The 21,611-nt window shown below is 34.6% G+C and overlaps 1 protein-coding gene across 1 annotated transcript in view; it reads right to left on the bottom strand.

Moving 5' to 3' along the window:
* Nucleotides 1–399: 399 nt before the first annotated feature.
* The window catches only part of LOC112686824, a 31,354-nt gene continuing 10,142 nt past the window's right edge, over nucleotides 400–21,611 (bottom strand). Inside the window, exons 2-3 of the mRNA XM_025559269.1 lie at nucleotides 3,041–3,781; nucleotides 400–1,383 (exon numbers count right to left, since the gene is read on the bottom strand). Coding sequence (XP_025415054.1) covers nucleotides 493–1,383; nucleotides 3,041–3,781 — 1,632 coding nt within the window. The 3' untranslated portion in view covers nucleotides 400–492. The remainder of the gene's footprint in view (nucleotides 1,384–3,040; nucleotides 3,782–21,611) is intronic.

Raw genomic sequence — 21,611 nt, 5'->3', positions numbered from 1 at the left:
CCCCGGTAATATCGCAGACCACCGTCGCAAACAAAACAATATCGTGCGATAACGATAATATATTCGTTTTATACGCATGTGCAACGTTTGCTTCGTTTGTTTTTTATATATATATATATATATATATATATTTTTTTAATATTTTTTTATTTTATTTATTTATTAATTTTTTTATTTTTATTTCTTTGTGTGCTTGAGTCCATGACGTTAACACGTTATTTCGATTACGCGCGACATTAACCGAATTGTAGAACCGTCAGTGCTAGTCGAACGTAACAACAACAATAAAAACCAATACCACTATTTCACGGTATCTAATATTGTTATTAATTAAATTTCTATGTAGAAAAAAACGCGTAAAGCATAATTCATCAATGTAATAACCATTATAAAAAAAAAAAAAAAAAACAGTGCTTTATAATATAGTAATAATAATAAAAATAATAATAATATGTGTACACGTGTGGGAATGTGGGTAGGTAACTATGGCCGTCAGAGATAAGGTTCCGTCCAGTACTTGACGGTGGACGGGTACGTTTTGTACTCGAATGATGCGGACTTGGCCCGGCTCCTGCTCTTCACGTCCTTCGGCTTCTGCACGTTTCTGTGCGAGCCGTACACGTTCCGGTTCGACTGCACGGTAATGATGGATTTTTGACTGAGTCCGGTCACCTCCAGGAACGACTCGTAGTTGATGCGGCCCGCACGGTCATCGTCGCGGTCGCGGTCGCCGTCGTCGTCGTCCTCGCCGCCGCTGCCGGACAGCGCCACGACCGCGGCCCGACCTGGGCACTCGAGGAGCCCGTCTGTCTCGGCCCGATACTCGCGGTCCAGGTCGCTATCTTCGAACCGGAACTCTTCGAAATTGTTCCGGGGGTCCAGATCGCTGAGCGATCCGCCGCCCGAGCTGAGCTCCGACTCCGGGTCCGGCCGGATGTCAAGCTCCGCGGCCGTCTTGAGCTGCGCGTCCGCGATGTAACTGCCGTTGTGCGCGGCCGTGGCCGGTGACGATCTGGTGTCCGAGCCACCACCCGCCAGCACCACGGCCCCCGTCGTCGCAGCGCCAGCACCACCGTTGATACCGGCGGTGGTAATTGTGGTCGTGGTGCCGATGCTTTCGAACTTGCGAACCATCTGCGAGACACTGGGTGAGGTCTCGGTGGACGCGGTACTGGACGTGTCGTTCTCCGACTCGGTTGAGTCGCCGCCGCACCGCAGCAGCAGCGTCTCGACCGTTTTTACGATATCCGTCTGGCCGTCCTCGTCCGGCTCCGGGATGTGCGTGGTCTTGCCGAAGTGCACCGTTTTGGCCGACGGGTACCTGTCCGCCTTCTTCAGCGCCGACGTGATCACCTTGCCATTCTGCTTCACCGACGTGAACGCCTGAAATACTCGATATCAATATTCCGAGCAAGCACGCAATGGGGGGGGGGCAATGGGGCGTATAGAACCTAGCACCATCACCATCGATGTTGGGCGTTCGGATACTTGCAACTACTGCGTGTAAAAAAATTGTCAAATATTTACATGTCTAACTCGTAAAAAGAATAACATTAGTTTTTATTATAAGGCGTAGAACGGTCCCACGGATTTGTAAGGTTAGACATTAGGGGACATGGTGGTGGTGGTGATAGATGCTCGACTACAAAAATGAATCGTTTAAAATGTAATTTCGGTTACTGAACGCGCTTTTTATTACAAATATTTCTATTTGTCCATATTTTTTTTTTTTTATCAACACCCGTCAGGTTTAATGGTAGTATGTGTTAGTAGTTTTTACACAACTTTGTGTACGTGGCGGTTTCCCATTGCCATCCGCCCTGAAAGCGTGGAACGACTGCTGTTCACCTGCTGGGACACCTAATTTCCTGAAGATATATGTCCGTATTTCAGTTATTTAGTATTTTTTAATTGTTATTATCTTCGGTCATTTATAGTGCACTTCCGGTTTTCGCAAATACGTGCACTTTACAGTCAAGGTCGTGGTCGACCTCGAAGGATCGGTGTTTCGAATTGAAAAAATACGATTTCGATTCGATTTACATTGAACGTCTGTCAAACCAACTTTAACTATGTGAAATAGTCGTTTCGAAATCAACATTTTTTACGGGTCGTAAGTTCGCCAACCCATGAGCGTAGTGAATCAATAATAACAACCATGTTGTGTTTTCTGCAAAATGCGTTAGTTCATGTAGTGGTGCTCAAGGGCTAGCTTTTTATTAGATTTATAATTTTGCGTCCTGTAATCAATTACGGGAATCTAATTTCAATAACATTAATCAACGGAAAAAAAAAACGACGGTAAGAATATATCGAATTTCGCTTTGTGACGTCCTTGTCATTTATGGACATTGAGCTTAATTTAAAAAGAGGTGTTATTAAAAAAATATATATACTCGTATATATTAATATAACCTATACAATATAAGCCCCGGGTACAATATTATTTAATACACAATTAATTTTATTCTTACGATTAAAATAAACGTGTCAATCGTTTGATTTAAAAATATAATACTAAATCGTTTTACACCGATAAATATTTTAATCTTATTGTACATGTAGAGAAAATAAAATGAGAAACCATGTGACCGAGATGACTCAAAATATTATCAGCAACAATGTATTGAAAGTTCACTCAGTTACTCGTTTGATTTACATTGGGTATAAAAAAAAACCCGGCGGAAGACACTTTTAACTTTTAATCAAAAATATCAATTGCCTTTAATGAGCACTAATTTAGTAAAAATATTTCGAAAACTGTGACATGACTATTAAATTCTGCTATTTGTCTATTAGAATAATACATTACAAAAGTACTAGAAAATGTTCGAAACCTTCATCACTATTGAAGTTTTTAGTAATTTATTTCCTATTCTCTTAAATGTTCGGAAAACCGTAGAGAAATTTAAAAAACGATTTTTTCCTATGAAAAAACGAATATTAGACTCGCCCGTAGGGCGGAGTGGGTAAACAGAAAAAACAGGACACCAACGTGCATGCACACTTGTGGAATAAAATACGTAATATTAAAGCTTACCTGTTTGGAGACACCGTTATACGTGAAATCGTTTTTCGAGAAAATCGAGTTGGACACGACGAACAGGTTGTTGTTGGGCGTCGGGTTGGGAAACGACGCTATGTCGTTGAGCGACAGATCCGTGACGGTCTTGCTGTACACGTTCTTGTTGAAGTTCACGTTGGTGTTGGGGTTCTTGTTTTTCGCTCGCGCGTCGACCACGGGCGGCGGCGGACCCGCGACATTGGTCTTTCTGCTTGCCGCGTCCAATTTCGACGGCACGACCGCCGGCCACGGACCGTCGTCGGTAGGCTTTTCGCGTGGGTCCGCATCGTTGCCGGTGTTTCTCGCTGGCTCGCCCGACTGATGTGGTGTGATGCACGTGATGAGATCCGGCTTCGATGGCGGTGGCGGCGGCTGTTCAACGTCCTCACAACGGCTGCAGTGCTGCGCCACGGTCTGTCGCAGCTTCGCGATCTCCACCTGCTGCTGCCTGATGACCGCGTCCCGTTCACCCAGCTGCCGTCTGATCTGCCGCTGCTCCTTCCTCAGCCGCGACTCGAACACGTACAGCGATCTCAGCACCTTGCCCAGATTGTCACAGCTCGCCCGCCGCCACTCCAGCAGCTCGTCCACCGTTCTCCGATCCACCCTCGGCGAAAGTTCGACTGCGGTCCGATGCCGTTTCGCGGCGGTCCGCCCATTCGGCGCGCCCTTCGTTCTGGACAATGCGTTTTTCGATCCGGCTGCAACGTTGTCAATCTGAAACGAAACGACAATGAACACCACACGATTATTGTCCGTTCGGCCCAGCAATTACCGTTTTGTCCAAAGTCAAATCGCGTTTGGTAGTAATCGTTATTAAAACACGGTATGTTTTCCAAGACAAACGACGGGGCTGATATTGATTTTATGTGTATATCAGTGGCATATACAACATTTTTTTCGGGAGTGACTACTATAGACAGAGTTAAATTACCACTGCTATCTAAGAATTACTTACAAGTAGGTTACTTATCTATATTTCATTTACAGAATGTCCCTAAACGATTTTACATTGAACGCAAATTCTAAATAAGTATAAAGCACCATTAAAATATAACATACGTTTAAAATAATTTCTAAGTTTTTTAAAACATTTCGGGGGGAAGGGACTATAGCCTCTTCCCCCGTTAAGTTAGGTGTATATACAACAGGCGCGAGTTTGGTGTTTTTTTTCTTTTTCAAAAACACTTATCAGCGATGAAAAATAATCTTTTAGAAAAGTTCAATGCACAGCATCATCTCTATAAATTGAGATTTGATTTCAACTCTTAATTTTTTTCAATTCTTATTCAATTTGGTAGGAATCATGTGAGAAAAAATATGTGACAAAATAGTGAGTATAAAAGTAATCAAACAATAGTTTATAGTTATCATTCATCTTAACCGTTTTTCAACAAACCGAACAGCACACTATAAAATGGCTTCCTACTCGAAATATGTTTTTTGTGCGATGATTTTCCAGTTCCTACTTGAAAAATTAATAAATGTCACTTTACCGTTAAAGCGTATTATTATATTGGAAGCAGTGGGACGTAAACATAATTTTGCCATAGCGTGAACCACGCTAAGCAGTGGATATAATCATGTAAAATATCACTTGTCCTTCGCAAATATAATAAATATTTTTTTCCCCTTTTTTTCGGGTAAATAAGATTAATCTTTTAGGATTAAGAATAATAAATCTTAGATGCGTCCATTTTTGAGATAACTAGGTCACTTTTAATTAGCGTTCATAGAATTTCATACATCACGCCACGGTTTTTGTCAAAAGGCGACTGAAATATTATTATTATCATTAATATTGTCGTTACGACGATAAATAAATAAAACATATCCGATGGAAATAATAATTAATCTCTTTTAATGTTCTCGTGGCAACACCAAGTCTCCTAGCCACAATTATGGTATAATACATCGCGCGCAGCGCAGCTCGAACCGTTCTTTGGGAACCCAACAACTTTACGAACAACAACGGTACGAATAAAAACTGTGTACTGCACCGACGCGAATAAAATACTTATCGAACATTACAAAAGGTTATTGTGCAGCGTTGAAAATCACGGAAATAAATTTTTCGTCCGCTAACACAATACACGTATGGTATAAGATATATTATAACTTATCATAAATGGATCGCGGTGCTCGTGTGTACTACACGTAAAGCCACATTCATCATAAATCGTAGTATAGAATGATTCGTGTGTGCCTATGCACACTGAGTGTCTTTGTGCACGCGCGTACGGTATGGACTGCGCTTTCTCTCGCTGATGCAAACAGATGAACGAATAATAATTATTTTACTTGAAAAATTGGAGAAGACAACGATCGCACATTCCGCGTGAGCCATTACAATTTATTTCAGAATGACGTGCTTAAAAAAATAACAATACCTATATCTAATAATCTAATACGGATTTTCGCTAACATAACGTCTTGATTTCTATTATACCTGCCGTACAGGTTACAAACCGTATTTCGAATTACAAAAGAGATACTATTATGTTATTCGGACCGTGACGATAGCACTGCCAGAAATAATAGTTTCGGCGTCTCGTGCGTCCACCAATTAAACTAGAAACCGTTTTCGTATTTAAAATAATTAACGCGATTTTTTTTTCATTAACAGGCTCCACCTTCAACTCCTCCTTCCTTCATGTACCATACATACTCGTATCATATTATGATAATGCAATTTCAGGTAGAAACCTCTTAAGAAAAAAATAAAATAAATCGGCGTTGATAGTTTTTTCTTTACTTAATACTTCTTTTTTCCCTTTTTTTTCCAACCAATTCCCAAAGATAGCTGGTATATCACATTACATAGCCAAAACCGATTCTTGTAACGTTTTCACGAACGATTAGTCGCAATCCCATTCGAAACAGAGTTCTTTTTCAAACAATCTAAACCTACCGAATAAATCAAATCTGAACACATACACGCAATAGCTGTAACGTACGAATTAAATGCACCGTATTTCTTGTGCGTACGTATGTGTTTAATGGTTTGGTGCGTTGCATTTATTGCCAATTATAGGCGGCTATGGATATATTGAACGTCGAACCGCTCTTCAAGAGCAAGAGCACGCGTGTATTAAGTAATATACGTATGTGACAAACGTTATGTATTATTTGTGTTCATACGCCGATTAAAGTATAGTGATTTATATTATTCACAACTTTGACAACCGATTATTTAATGATTTATCGGTTTCACATAAATCCTTGAATAAAACCGCATAGGACGGCAAAGGATTCGGATCGAACGCTATGCACACTGACCAACGATTCGCAGTGCTTTGTTAATTTTTAACAAACATCACTGATTATTTTCTCGATCCGTGGTTATATTTTTTCGTAAATATTACTTTTATCCAATACATAATTAGCGTCCTATTGGGAAAAAATGGTTTTACATTTAAAAAACACCAGTATACGTTTTTAATTTCGTACTCTGAAACGGAATATTTTCTGGTAATATCAATGAACGAACATCAACAAATATATAGTTTTTAATCGATTATTGCAATTGTTATTCAATGTGTGTAAAGTTTACTCGAGCAGAACAATACCCTTACATCGGGTAACCCCACAGCCGTCACTCCACATCGTTCGCCAGTGCCCGACTTATTTTTTATTTGTATATACATACGTCGTCGTTTTCAGAAAAAATAATTTACTTCTAGCTACGAAACGGAAATTACATGGTTTTACTTGAAAATACATTCCAAGTTTCGCACAGCATTTAAAAACGTTTTACAATTACATATGTACAATCGAAAAGTAAAACGTAATTTAATGCCACAACATTGTAGCACAACTGTATGATATCATGCAATTACATCAAATTAAAACTATACGATAATTTTTCCAGCCACCCATCCACTGATGAAAATAACACATTTTAGCTTAACCACCTCGTGTGTAGTATATTATTAATACGGATTATAGAATGAACAACCTTTGTTAAACGTTGCAATAGTTGTCGAAGCTCGCTAATCTTTGGATAGTGAAAAAATAAAATTAACTCGAGGGCTTGTAACTTAAATGTTTTTATTTACAAAAGTGTGATAAAATAATATTAACAATACGCGACTGTTGACTTTTACTAAGTTCACTTATACCAGAGGATTGATGAGTGAGAGTTTGAGTTGTGAGGTGAAAATCAGAGTCTACACGTATCATATGGCATTCCGTCGTCTAGGGTAGGAGTCTCTAAACTAAGGAGCCGCCATTTGCTCTCAAGTGACTTAACCGACCCTCCACCCCAAAAAAGATCGGTAAGTAATCTAAAAATAAGTGTAGAATTCAAAATCATTATCGCGCACGAATTTTAATTATCATCTGTATCGGCTGTATCATCATTTTGGCCCGCTAAGAGATTTGATATTTTTTTCACCCTCGAATAAAAAAGTTAGAAGACCCCTGCAAAAGAACAATGATTATTCCGAGTAAGTCCGATATTTTTTGAGATAAACAAAAAACTGACGTCGAATGGCGATTGTACCGTCTTTTACGGTCACTATTTGGGTGTTAACACATATAAGCGATAGCGTGTTCTGTGACAGACCTCACAAAAGCCAGAATTTTTTTTGCGAAAAAATTGCTATACTACCGATAAAACAAAAGCAAAGAAAAATATATCTAATTCAATAGGTATGCTTCTAATTCACAGATAAATTGGAGCGTAACCATGATTATATAAATCGTGTAGAACTTAGGATGGCCAACCACTCTATATTGGTCAGGAACGTCCTACATTCATTTGATTTGTCTTACGTCCAACAATGCTTTAAATTTCTAGAAGGATAATCATTGAAAATATACCTATTTAAATTTTATTATTATATTTACATTTATATTTTGTATTAATTTCCATGATAAACTGTACGTTGAAGTTAAAATTATTAATAAACCAATTTATTAAAAGTGATATGAAAAAAATGTATTTGATGCTTTTGTTAGTTATCATTGTACTATATTCTGTTGGTTGCAATATAGTTTATTAAACTTTGCAGTATATTATTTGACTATTAGCCATGGGAGGGAGCATGAAACATGCCTTCCATTGGATGTATTGTTTATATATATATATATAACCAAAATAAATTGCTTAAGAGGTGGTATTTTAATTTTTTTTAATTTTGTATACTTTTTTTTTTGGTTTTACTCTCCTCCTAATTATAAAATCCTACGGTTAAATCTACAGTGACAGCAGTTTTACCGTAGTCTATATTATCCTTATATACTTCCATATAATCTCAATTCGGGTCGTAGACCCATTTGCGCTCGGTTTATCAACAATGACGTATCGATGGCCTTTCGAAATCAATCACGTTGTCGTGGACGAAGCTTATTATTCACATACTATATACTCAAAAATAGGAGTGAATAACCTTTACGTAGAAAAAAGTCATTTTTCTAAAAAATAAATAACAAAACTGTGATATCCAATAAGCGAAATTTTTACGAATAACCTATTTTTTCTCTTCTTTTGTTCAGCTATCCATATTCTAATTAAACTTAGTTTCAGTTCCTTAGTTTTTACACTTTTTAGTTATTTGTCCTTGTTAACTAATTACATTAAAAATAAACCCTGGCAATCCATTAAGCATCGGTCGTTAATATATTTTAAAACCGTGTTTAGAAGGCAAACGTTGATTTATAAGTATATCGTTTCTACAAATATTACTAATATATTTCTCATAATCAATACTGAACCCATTTGAGTCTTTTGTGTGTAGGCCCGCGTGTTTAATCCATAGCTAATCCAATCAATATTAACGAGGATTATGCATGGACGTGTACGATTTGATGACACGTTAAGATATTAATACGTCTGATGTAAATTCAATAACAACATATTACGATAAAAAAATAAATAACCATATTGAGATTCCCTAGAACAAATGTCTATAATTTCTATCGGGGACATTAATAATCGGCGACTAGATAAAAGATAGTTAAATAATTATTTAGATAAGTTTCAACGCTGGTTGTGTCGAACGGATCCATATTTTTCTCCTCCTGCACTTCATTTTTTCCCCTTCTTTTCTTCTATGTTCCGCACCACTAAAAACCCGTCCGATAAGTCGCGCATACACGGCTGCGACACGATTGAGCATAAAACACCTTTTTTGCGACACGATTGAGCATAAATTGTCGGCGTATCAAAGGAAATTGAAATACAAAAGAAAACCAACACGATTGAGCATAAAAAACTCTGCAACGTTGCCATTTTCAATTTTGAACTGTATCGTATAAAAACATTTATTTAAATAATTATAATAAATCAAAATATAACATGACAAAAAAATATCATAATATAATGTAATCAGAAAATATGAAACCGTCATCATTTGGACAAATTGATATTAACTCGTGAAATGCATCAACTACTTCTTCTGGGGAAATAAACGCCAAACCAAAAAAACATTTTCAACCATTTCCCTAGTTCATTACTGTTGTCCATGTATGCTATTCTGAGTGAAGGTTCGCCAACAATCTACAAACAAATTATTATATTTTAGTAAAAAAGCACTATATTATATAACTGTTTCTTACTTTTTTCCACCATGATTGTCCTAAATGAAATCTACATCCAATTATTTTAATATTTCCAAACACGTCTGTAATTGCCTGATGAGCTCCAATTTCAAAATCAACATGAAATGTGTTAATTTGCAAACTTTTTTCGCATAATTTCAAACATAAATTATTTAAAAATTGCCACATTTTAATATAAGTAGACCTAGTTTTATTTGGTAAAAAAAAGTAAACAAGTGGTAAGTAGTATCCATTTTTATATCCATGTATTGTGTACAATTGAATAAAATATTTTGGAGCATAATTAAATGTGCCATCGCCAAAATACTCAGTACAATTATTTGTCATAAATTGTAGATTTTGTTCTGTAGTTAAACATACAAAATTATCATCAGTCGGCATGTAAATGAATTGTTGACCCTTATATTTAAAACATTCTTCATTTTTTAAGTCACTTAATTGATGAATTGTTTCATCCAAAGAAGTTGGTAATTTAGGATAGGTCTGCTTCCGTTTATCATACATTGCTTTCCGTACATTTCTTACATTTTGATTGTTTAAATTTGATGTTGGAGAAGAATTTAAAAGTTCGGTGCGAATAATTTTAAGTGGCCGTGTGTAAATTGATTCTTCAGCTTTTCTTTTGCAATTTTCTCTTAAAACTTGCGTTTCTATTTTCTCAATAGAATTTTTATCGTGATTATGTTGTCCAGCAGTTTCAATCACTTTACGTTTATCGAAACCCGAGAACATTATTGCCGAACATTTATTATTAGTACACCTCCATCTCAAAAGATTGTCTTTTTTTCGCTCTCCAATTAATTTATACTTGTATAAATTAACTAGGGCCAATTCTTTGCCTCTTTCCGATAAAATAATTGTTATATCCATATTTTAAAAAAATAGAAAAACGCACTAAGTATACACGCACTATACACTACACAGGTGATCGAACACTGATATTATTTCTATAATAATTTTGGATTTGTATCTTAATTATCTTATATTTTCCCCCGATGCTAAATGTTTAAAACGTCGTTTTGCTCCGGAACTAATTTATTAATCGATAACATTGTCGATAAAATTTATAAAGCCGATAAAGCTCACGGCTCGCGTCAGATATCATAATAATTGGTGTAATAATACGAGAAAATAATAAATTACAAAATTTTGGCAACGTGAATGTGGCAACGTCGCATAAAATATTCTATGCTCAATCGTGTTGCTAAAAAGGTCTATGCTCAATCGTTTTATGCTCAATCGTGCTTTACCGGCATACACGACGTAACGATCGCGCACACATCACACCACCCGACAACAGCGTCCGCTACCGAGAATTTGTGTCCGTACCCGGAACGATGACGATTCCGCGCGGTTGCACATCCCGTGACCCTCTCCTGGTTGTGCGTTTACACGGATTCCAGGCCGGGCCATATTGTCCGTAGAATCTGTCTGCGCGCAAACGCGCACACGCGAACTCGTAGTTTTGTACGAATAGAAAATAAAAAGAAACAACATAAATAAAAGAAATACACACGCACGTGCATGCCGTATAAAATAAAATAACAAAACGCAAACACCCGATCCGGTGATCAGACGACGACGACGACGTTTCAGTGGAGTTTCGACGAATACTGTCGGAAGGGGGACTTAAATTGAATAAAAATAAAAAATAAACCAAATCCGTCAAAACGAATAAAAAAACTAAATAAACTAATGCGAACCGATGTAATATATTATTATAATAGAAATCGAATGTGGTTTATCGAAACTCAAAGGTAGGAACGCGCGGTAAGAAAATCGAATTCTCGAATAACTCCCGTAACGCGGAGCTCACACGTCGCGTACACGTATTCCGTTTTCCGACTGGTGACCGAGAGCGAAAATACCGGAGTACAAGAAAGAAAAAAAAAATGCACAACACAACTGGCGGCGGTTGCGTAAATCGATGGACAAGAGACTAGAGATATATTTTATATTATTATTGTTTAGGATGTATCAGACCAGTGGTCCTCGACGTACGATGAAATGCGGTTGCATACCGCTGCGGTTCTCAAAACGCCACAGTATTGATACCTAGTGGCTAAGCCACGGACGCAGTTGAATGAAATCAAATTTTCTTTGTAATAACATTGTTAGTTAAATAACGTTACTTTATGATGTATATATTATATGTTATACAATAGTGTTCGGACCGTCTGAAATCAACTTAGAGCGTATAGTGTAAATTATTCTAATAACACCAATTACTTATCATTTTAATTAAAAGTAAACGTGATGTTTGCAGAGGAAATAATTAAAAATCAGAAAAGGAAATGTCTTATTGCCGGAAGCCATGGAAATACTTCGAATAACACGCACGAATCAAACGATTTGGTCGTGGTAGGAAGTAGTACGTTAAGAATTCAAAACCACAATGGATCCCGTGTGAATGTTCAGATGAAAGTGTAACCGATTCGACAATGTTTGATTATGATTATCCTACAACGACCAAAACATTTGATTGTGAAACTGTGCAAATTTTACTCGTTTTGCGTTATGAGATATACATGTGCCATTGTGTACATGCGTACATTGTGGATAATCTACGACGACGATGACGAATGAGACATCCGGTATGACGTTTTAGATTGCGTTTGTTTTTAACGAATAGCGGTTATCGAAAATTCAGCGTTCCTGGTATTAGCTATTTTTTTTTTTTTCTAAGAGTCCGCGAAAAACGGTTTTCAAACCGGCCTTGCAGTTAGTATTAACGTGTACAGCAAAACTGTATTCGATCGTCGAAAAAACACAAGTCGTCGGTACAACGGATGCCGTCCGATGAATACTATATTATATGTATTATTATATAAATATTTATTACTGAAATATTATTAATAAATATTTATTATATAATAGTATTACTGTTCTCATGACGATATTTTCGCAACCGTTTGTTGTCACCGATTTGGTGAAAAATGATTCGGTAGTCGCTGATTGTAACCTAACCTTTTGTTCCGAAAACCTTATGCGCTTTATTAGGTTATTACTGTACGCGTCTAATACCACTTAACGTGCGTTAGTTATGAATAATAATAATGGTAATAAAGTTATATAAATTCAACTATATAAATTTATTCGCTTAAACGCGTACTACCTAGGTCAACAACAATAATATTGTACATATATTTAATTATTTTTGTTTTAATCAAATTTATCCTTAGGGCAATATTGCGTGTGTCCAAAATAAATAAAACGTTGTCAAACAAAATCACACCAAACACAAATACAGTAAGCAAATAGTTTGAAATAAAATTAAAAAAAAATAAAAAAAAAAAAGGCAAAACTCGTTGGTTGGGTTAACAGTCGATGGTCTAACGAGATACAAGGATGGAATTATAATATGCCGTATTGGTCTTTTAAATTTCAAACCAATGTACTATTGTTCTCGATAAAATATATATCAGTGGAAAAAGTCATATGAATCAATTTATACTTATAAAAGTCGTTGATATAATAAACCGAATATTTTAATAAGATTGATTAATTAACTTTTAGTATCCTCATTTTTGCGAAAAATCATCTAAAATGTCTAGTGCATAAATTCTGTTAAAATAATTTGAACTATGAAATTTCTCTGAAATACTTATATAAGTACTTAGTAAATTTTTCAAGTAACTACGGTTAGTATTTGCTGAATTATTAAATAACTAATTTAAATTTAATGGAAAATCGTTGAAATATTTATTTTAATACACTGAATTTTATTTTGTAACGCTCATAAAACAATTTAGTGACTTTCCAGTATTTTTAATATTTCAAGCTGTATTTATGAAACAACTTTTATTCAATTCTCAAGCTTTAATTTAAATCTTATGTACTTTTTATTACAAAAATAAAGTGAATTTTCGTGATTCTTATCGTTTTTGACAAAATGTAATATTGAAACGATAGTAAAATGTTCTTTTTTGATATTAAGCTAATTTTTTACCTTTATCAATATAAGTTGTACATGAAAAATATTTTATTCAATTTTCAGGACTTTTGTCAAACTTAAATTATTCTATCAACATTATCGATAAAAAAAAAAAAAAAAAAAAAAAAAAAAAAAATAGTACAACAGAAAATATCAACTTTTTTGTACGTACAAATTTCGTAATATAAATAGCTGAAAACATTTTTTTGAAGATTATACCATCTACCAGAAATGGTAATCTAAACATTCAATGAAAATGTCATGTACATGTTACGGGTAATGTTAACATTTGGATAATGTCGAAATTATCCGGCTATTGTCAACATTAGCCACCTGTTATGGCTAATGTGTAGTTTTTCGTTTATAAGCCGTAATTATTAACATTATCCCGATAATATTAACCTTAACCAGTCAATATTGGATAATATGAAAATTTGTATATTAAATAGACTATAGAGTTTTTATTAGTATTCTATACAATAATAAAGCATTGGACTTCCAAAGCATAATATTTTATCTTGACTTGTAACCGATTTAGTCAGTTATCTTGCCGATAAAGTGAACAATATATCGATGTATAAATGCAAATCATCTAGCATTTTGCGCAATTTAAAATTTCACGGAAGCATGCCATGTAATAATAAAGGTTAAAACATAAGCATATTAATTCTATATGTACTTAAAATAATATTTTAAGAAATAATTTATAATATAAAATATGAAATTTAATACTGTATCATTAGTAAATTAAATTATTAAAAATAAAAAATAAATTTATACTAATAATATTAAGTATTTTATGGTAATTACTAAATTATTATATGTTAAATATATTTAATAATATTGTTAATGATTTACAATTATTTTATCTCATGCACGTTAAATTTTTATGGTTACTAAGACATTATCCAAATATTCTTGGCTAATATCATATTATCCGGTTAATGTTAACATTAGCCAACATTTCATAATATTCATGGCAGGTAATGATAAAAGTTGGCTAATGTTGATTTTAGCCGGATAATGTCAACATTATCCAAATGTTAATATTACCCGTAACATATATATTATTGTTTGAATTACATAGGATGAAAAAAATTTCGATTTTTCTCGAAAACTGATGTCGTAAATCATAACATTTATTTTTTATAATTTTTCGTCAGTCGGGAAATTCGTGAAATTATCATAATCAAATAATCTGCTAAAAAAATGTATCCAATCGGATACAGTTTATGATTTTGACGATCGGAAATATCATGTCGTAATCGTACGCACGGCTACAAAAAAATAAATAAAAACATGGTAATTCAAATACATTTTTCGTTTCTAAATCTAAAAACATAAACGAATGCACATGTTAACGAATAAATGCGTAATATTGTCATTCACGTAGCTAAAAATTATCATTATGTTTTACGATGATTTTTTCATGTAACCACAGAAACTCTGGATTCAACTAACATTTTCAGTAAGATTTCATTGATCGAATTACACGACTGAGTATAAACGCATCTACTTGCGTGTAGGTATGCGATTCGTACATGTATTTACCATGTTCAAAGTACAACACAAATGTGTGTTCAGAATTCCCAATACACCGTTTTCAAACGGATCGAAAAAAAAATCTAATTTCTTTAAACCGCGAAATGCATTACGATTGACGGAAAGTTTATTTTCATCGATCTTGACAACCATCATCGTATTCATATGTAAAACAGATATAATAACGTTTTTGACCTTTCAATCGTGTCACACGGGTTATTACGTTTTATTGTTTTAACAGCAAACGTGTGTCATATTTAATTATCGTTCACAATGATTTAATTTTGAACCACGCGCTGGTTTTTTTCTTATTAATAAACTCGTTGAAAACAATGAGCAACGTTAACATTATTTAGGTTAGATGTATTTTAACGTGTTAAAATAATTTCACGGCATATCTAATGCGTTTGCGGAAATAGTTTTCTAACGGCTGCGTGTTAACTGCCGAGACGAGTGATATACGAACGAAGGAAACTAAAAAATGTGCACTTACACTTCTTCTGTGCAGCGTTCGCATTTTTTTCCGTTTTCCTCTAGACATATTACGCCGATACGCATTTCTAACGATTCCGGTTGAAAATGAAAACTTGCACATGAAGCCGAAAACAAAAAAAGCGATGTTTTGACGAAAAAGAAAAATGAAATTTTCACACGCATGCACACGTTTATCATTTACGTATATCATGTACGTAGTTTTGTTTATTTATAGAATGCAAAAATGCATGTCGAAACAACGATCCTACTAAAATAATCGCATAGTGTATTCCGTTTAGCGTCTATCACACGGTATTTTAACCGATCGGATGACGATGCAATAAATATTGTAATACATCCGTACAAATGTAAAAAAACAATACTATATATAGGTACTGTAGAGGTAAGTTCATTGTTAAAAGCTAAATTTGAGTTTTCATCCAACGATTCGGATTGGTGGTCTTACTGTTTTGCTTCTACGTACTTTTTTTTTTTTTTTGTTCTACTCACGATAATTTCCTATTGATCTACACACACACACACACACACACACACACACACACACATGCCATGTTTTCATTTAAGTAAACCTCCATGAATACCTTATAGAATTGGCAGATCAACACGATACGTGCATTATGTTGAACGTCACGATGAATTTCCTCGACCATGAAAATTCCTTGCAAAAATCATCAGATTAGGTGTACGCACACCATTGTGTCGTGCAGTTGCACTCAGGACGACTCACGTTTTTTGTTACGTGAACGAAAACTGTAGCCGTCACGTTCGCACGTAAGAACACAACTAACTATGCTTCTTTTCTTTATTTGTCGACAATTATACAGTTAACCGATCTTGACAAGTCAAACGCCTCGGCATTATCGTTTGGTCCCAAACTTGACTTCAGACAACGCATCTACTAACATTACCAAAAATGCGACCCGAACCCGTTTACCCAATCCTATATAAAACTAACAGTCTCTATGACAATAAAAACCAACATTATAAAACTTTACAACTCTCCAATCCTTTCTTACGTATTCCGACTTTTATTTTTGAGCCTCTTACATCACACTCTCCCTTACATTGGTGAACGATTGAATCCGTCAAAACCACTGGCATCCAAACGATAACAGACATTATTTCAAAACCATCGAAATTTTTTTTTTCTTATACTATTTAACAATGAATCATACAACTATAAAATCAAGCAAACAAGTAATAATGAAATTTTTTTTTTTTTTTAACATGGAAATTGACACGATGTAGAAGGACTCCCGATGAAGCTATCAACTTTAAATACTAGTGAGGAATAATACTAATAAAAATCTCTACACCACTTTTATTAGATTTTTCAGGGATGTGGAGTGAAGCAAAGTGACTTATGTTGAGACTAGTATGAGAGCCAAATTTTTGGAGTAGTTTACGGTATACAGTTTCGATGACTGGTTTTACATAATTTTATTTCAGGTCTGAATGGAGGGTTTTGTTACTAACATACCAGGGAGATTTTGTTATAGTGCGTAAGGAGATGATCTGAAAAGATTGGATTTTTTGCATGTTACTTGGAGTAGAATTACCCCAAATTTGTATACCATAATACCATAAAAGATACATCAGTGCTTTGTAGATAAGAATTTTGAGTTTCAGATTTAATTTGGATTTCAGAAGAGGTCGAAGTAAATGTAATCTTGCGTTAAAATGTTTCCTTTTATCGGATATATGGTCTTTCCAAGTTCGTTCATCAAAAATAAGCCCTAAGTATTTGACTTGATTGGTTTGAGGTTGGTTGTAAAATTTGACTGGTGGACAATTTTTAGAACGAAGAGAAAAAGTAATGTGGCTCGATTTTTTTGTATTAATTTTAATTTTCCATAATGTGAACTAGTTTTCAAGTAATTGAGGTAGTATTGTAATTTGAAAATTGCAACTGTGGATTAATATCTGAAGCTAAGATACTAGTGTCGTCGATAAAAGTATTGAAAATAGTGAAGGAAGATGTAGGTATATTAGCAGTGTAGATTAGATATAAAAGAGGAGAATGGTCACTATATATTATGGGGCCTCAAAAGATCAAATGCTCAAAAACGTTTGATGAACAAGATGACTTTGAACAAAATTTTGACTCGCACACAGGCCTCGAGTGGTCTAGTTACGGCACTAATTATGTAACAGTATTAACTTATTAAAAACGTCTTGAGGTAACCAATGTGGATTATAAAATGTTCGTCAGTTTACCGACCGACAAACATATTGATTGGATCCTGTACACTATAGTTACTACGGAGAAAAGAGTAAAAAAAAATTAATAAAACGATAATAATTGAGATCATGAAACAAAATACTGTCGACAAACGAAAATGCGCGGTGGATGGATGGAAGATTTCGCTGTAACAATATATTATCCTTATATCTGTGTATAGCCATCCCTGTTTCTAGTGTCACTGCTGAGGCTGTGATCATGTGGTACCACAAACATGATGTATAATTAAGCATTAATATAGTGCCGTGTACCTGCAGAACGCGTGTTTGACATCAATATCAAATTAACGGATCGTTGTAGTACAATATGTCGTGTTACACGCGTAAAAACGATACTGTTCGCAAGAACAATGCCCACGCGTGTTATCACATCTACGTTTTTATTATTAATATTGTTTGCACTAGCAACAGTTCCGGGTATAACTGTAGTTTACGCTGAAGCGATAGAGATGATCGATCGGTTTCATGTGTACCTAGCTGAAAACAGAGGCGGTTTGTGAGCAATATCTGACAGGGCAATGCCCCGTTAAAAAAATTTTGATAACAATCCCAAGCTAAACACTGCGTTATTTAGACAAATTTTAATTAAATAAACTCAAATCTGCTGTAAAAGTTTATTTATTAACATATTTAGCATAAACATGTTAATGTAAAAATAACTTGCATTACTCAATGATTTTGTGAAACACATTAGAGCGAATCGAGAACAATCGTTCAGGAATAGATGAGTGGTTCTCGGCAGGATATTAATATTTAGAATAACTTTAACTAAAAAATTCCGTTTCGACAACCCGATAAGAATCGAACGGAAACAAACGTTATACGGACCAGGATAGTCGAACGCTTTTATACCTTCTGAGAGCTCGGCAAATATTAAAATTGTAGTTGATCAAATCTATCTATGGTCGAATCGCACAGGGTTCGTAGAAAAATAAATAACACGCGATGAATAAACGCAAACTCGCAACCGATGGCAATTCCATTGTTAGAGTAACATATTTTTCAATACTCAAATTTTAAATTAAACATTTTAGCACGGATTTTTTTCCGAGTGCATCAGAACGATAACAAATAATAATTTAATCAATCTGTTCCGTATGGCATTTTCATTGGTCCACAAAAATATGTATATTGACAAATTACCAACATTTAGTTGTTAACTTAAATTAAATTCTTTTTTAAAGAAAAATGAGCTTATGGAAACGTTGAATACGAGTATAACGTTATTCTTGTCAACAGACCCATAGCTAATCCAGTCGTATTTCGTGGAAAGTTGCAATTTCACTTTTGTTACGTGACTAAACCCAATTACGATTTGTACATTAAACCTTTAATTGATAAAACTTTCGTCGATTTTACCATACTTGTTCGGACGACGGCTGTTGTGTAGTTCGATCGATGTTTTCACATTTTACGAACCAAATATTTTTTCGCTTTTCCTATGTTGGACTGCACACATACGGCACTATCGTGGTAGAAGAAGTAAAAAGAAGCTGATAAACAGTAAAGTCGGTTCCCATATTAACGGCCTCTGCCGTTTCAATACACACTTGCACGCTCGTTTATCATTTTTTATTTCAGATTTTTTATTAATTTTTATTCGTAGTGCAAACACACCCATACATACACAGACAAACGAAATCCTCGCACAATTTGACCGTACTCACGGTCCTCTAAACAAATGATCATTTCCGGTCATTTCGACGGATAATGGACGTGACGTGGTGGGAGTGTCCCAGCTTTACGAGTACGTGGTGAACATGCAGTTTGGTCGTTGTCATCCTCAAACAATACATATGTATTCCTTTACCAGACGTTATGTTTTTTTTTTTTTTCAATCTGTTTGAACCGACAGCAGCTGAACTGTGATAACATTACTTTATCAACGATAAACCGTTGTTTATTGTAAAAAAATAAAAAATAAAACCACGTAATGAAAAGAAAAAGGGTCATCCGAAAAATAGAACTTATCTCTTTCCTCAGAAATGTGCTGAAGTAAAAATATATTGAGTCAATCATTCATGTGGAACAATTGTATAATCAAATACAATGTGGTATTGTAGCAGTAACGGCATTTGACTTGCAACTTAGTATAATGTGACCGAAAGGCCACTCCGGGCATTGTATGGTAACGTACTCGCGGGAATCAGATGGTTGGTTAGTTTCAAGCCCTCTTCCCCCGGAATACCAGAAAATTTGACAACATTACATTCCATATTGTTACTTTTAATATTACACCTCGAGTCGTTTTAAAACCAAAATGCACAGTCCATTCGTTTTTAAACAATAAAAATGGCTTATAAGACACATGCACGGAAATAAAACGCAAAGAGATGCGTTTATAATAAACAACAATATTTGCAACAGCAATCGAATAACGTAAAACCATACAAATGAGACCTGCGTAATGAACTGACTGATCATTTAAACGCATTGTACAATAAAACCATATATTATCACGTACACCTGCCCACCCGTGTTATCACTTTGTCTGGGTTGTTGACCATTGTTGTCGCAGCCACAACAGACCACGACCGATAGTACGTATTTAGATGCATGCTCGGCACATAATATATACCTAATATACTCGTCTATAAATTTAATTTTGTTTTGAAAAACGCCAGTGGTGATCACTCGAGAGATCATTATCACCCCAGCGAAGTGATAATACGAATTGTTCATAACGGAGAGCCAGCAACGCGTAGTTATTATGAAAAACAAGCCGCTAATAATATTACGTGGTTTATTCGATTTTTTTTTTTTCTGTTCAACTCAATATGGAACACCAAATCGTATTCAAATCGAAAAAATAATAATGTATACATACGAATAATAACCATACCAAAACAAAAAATAAATTTGTGCAGTTGTAACGACGTATAAGTATGTTTTGTTCATAACTATATAATATGTATATATACTAGCTGAATTTCCCGGCTTCACACGGAACAGTATTTTCTGAGACAGTTTTTAATGAATGACACTTACACTATTTAAAGCTTAATATGGTGTAACAGTTGATAAAAAAACAAATAAAATGACATTTGAAATGAATCGGTATAGTAGTGTGTAGATAATATATATATATATATATATATATATATTGCCACCGTCTTTGCTAGTGCCAATATTTTTTAAAATCCCTTCTTACTGGACGTCTAAAGTATTGAAAAGTCCACTATATCATATTTCAAGTTTATAAATGTTGTCGTTTTTAAAATATAGCGTAAAAATAATTTTTGTGACATCGATTATTTTCATATTTATTTTTCGTTTTTACCCCTTTTTACTCTCTTAGAGGTTCAATTTTGAAAAATCCTTTGTTATTATACATCTAGAGTGTTATTGAAACCACTATGTCAAATTTAAATTGCATACGATCCGTCACTTTTAAGATATAGTGATGATAATTGAGTAAGTGGTATTTGGTTTTTATATACCTACTTAGATATATAGATTATTATTTTATTGTGTATACTAATAAGTAAACTGTATAAGCCCAATAATAAATAAATTGTATAAGTAATACTTATACAATTCATTTATACTTATTAAGTATGCACTTACAAAGTGAATCGGAAATTTTACTAAAAAAAAAAAATTTAACTTTTTAGAAATCACGTTTCGCTGCCTAAATTTATCTGATTTTTAAAACGCATTTGGGGCAGAATTTTAAAAAATATCTTCTTGGTGCTCGTTGTATATGGAATCTCTGTAAAAAATATTAAGTCTCTAGACCAAGCAGTTTGGACTGTGCGTTGATCAATACAT

Source organism: Sipha flava, unplaced genomic scaffold (assembly GCF_003268045.1).
Source record: "Sipha flava isolate LNK unplaced genomic scaffold, YSA_version1 325_pilon_pilon, whole genome shotgun sequence".
Taxonomy (NCBI): Eukaryota; Metazoa; Arthropoda; class Insecta; order Hemiptera; family Aphididae; genus Sipha; species Sipha flava.
Note: the sequence above shows the minus strand (reverse complement) of the source record. Positions and strands in the feature narration are given on the sequence as shown.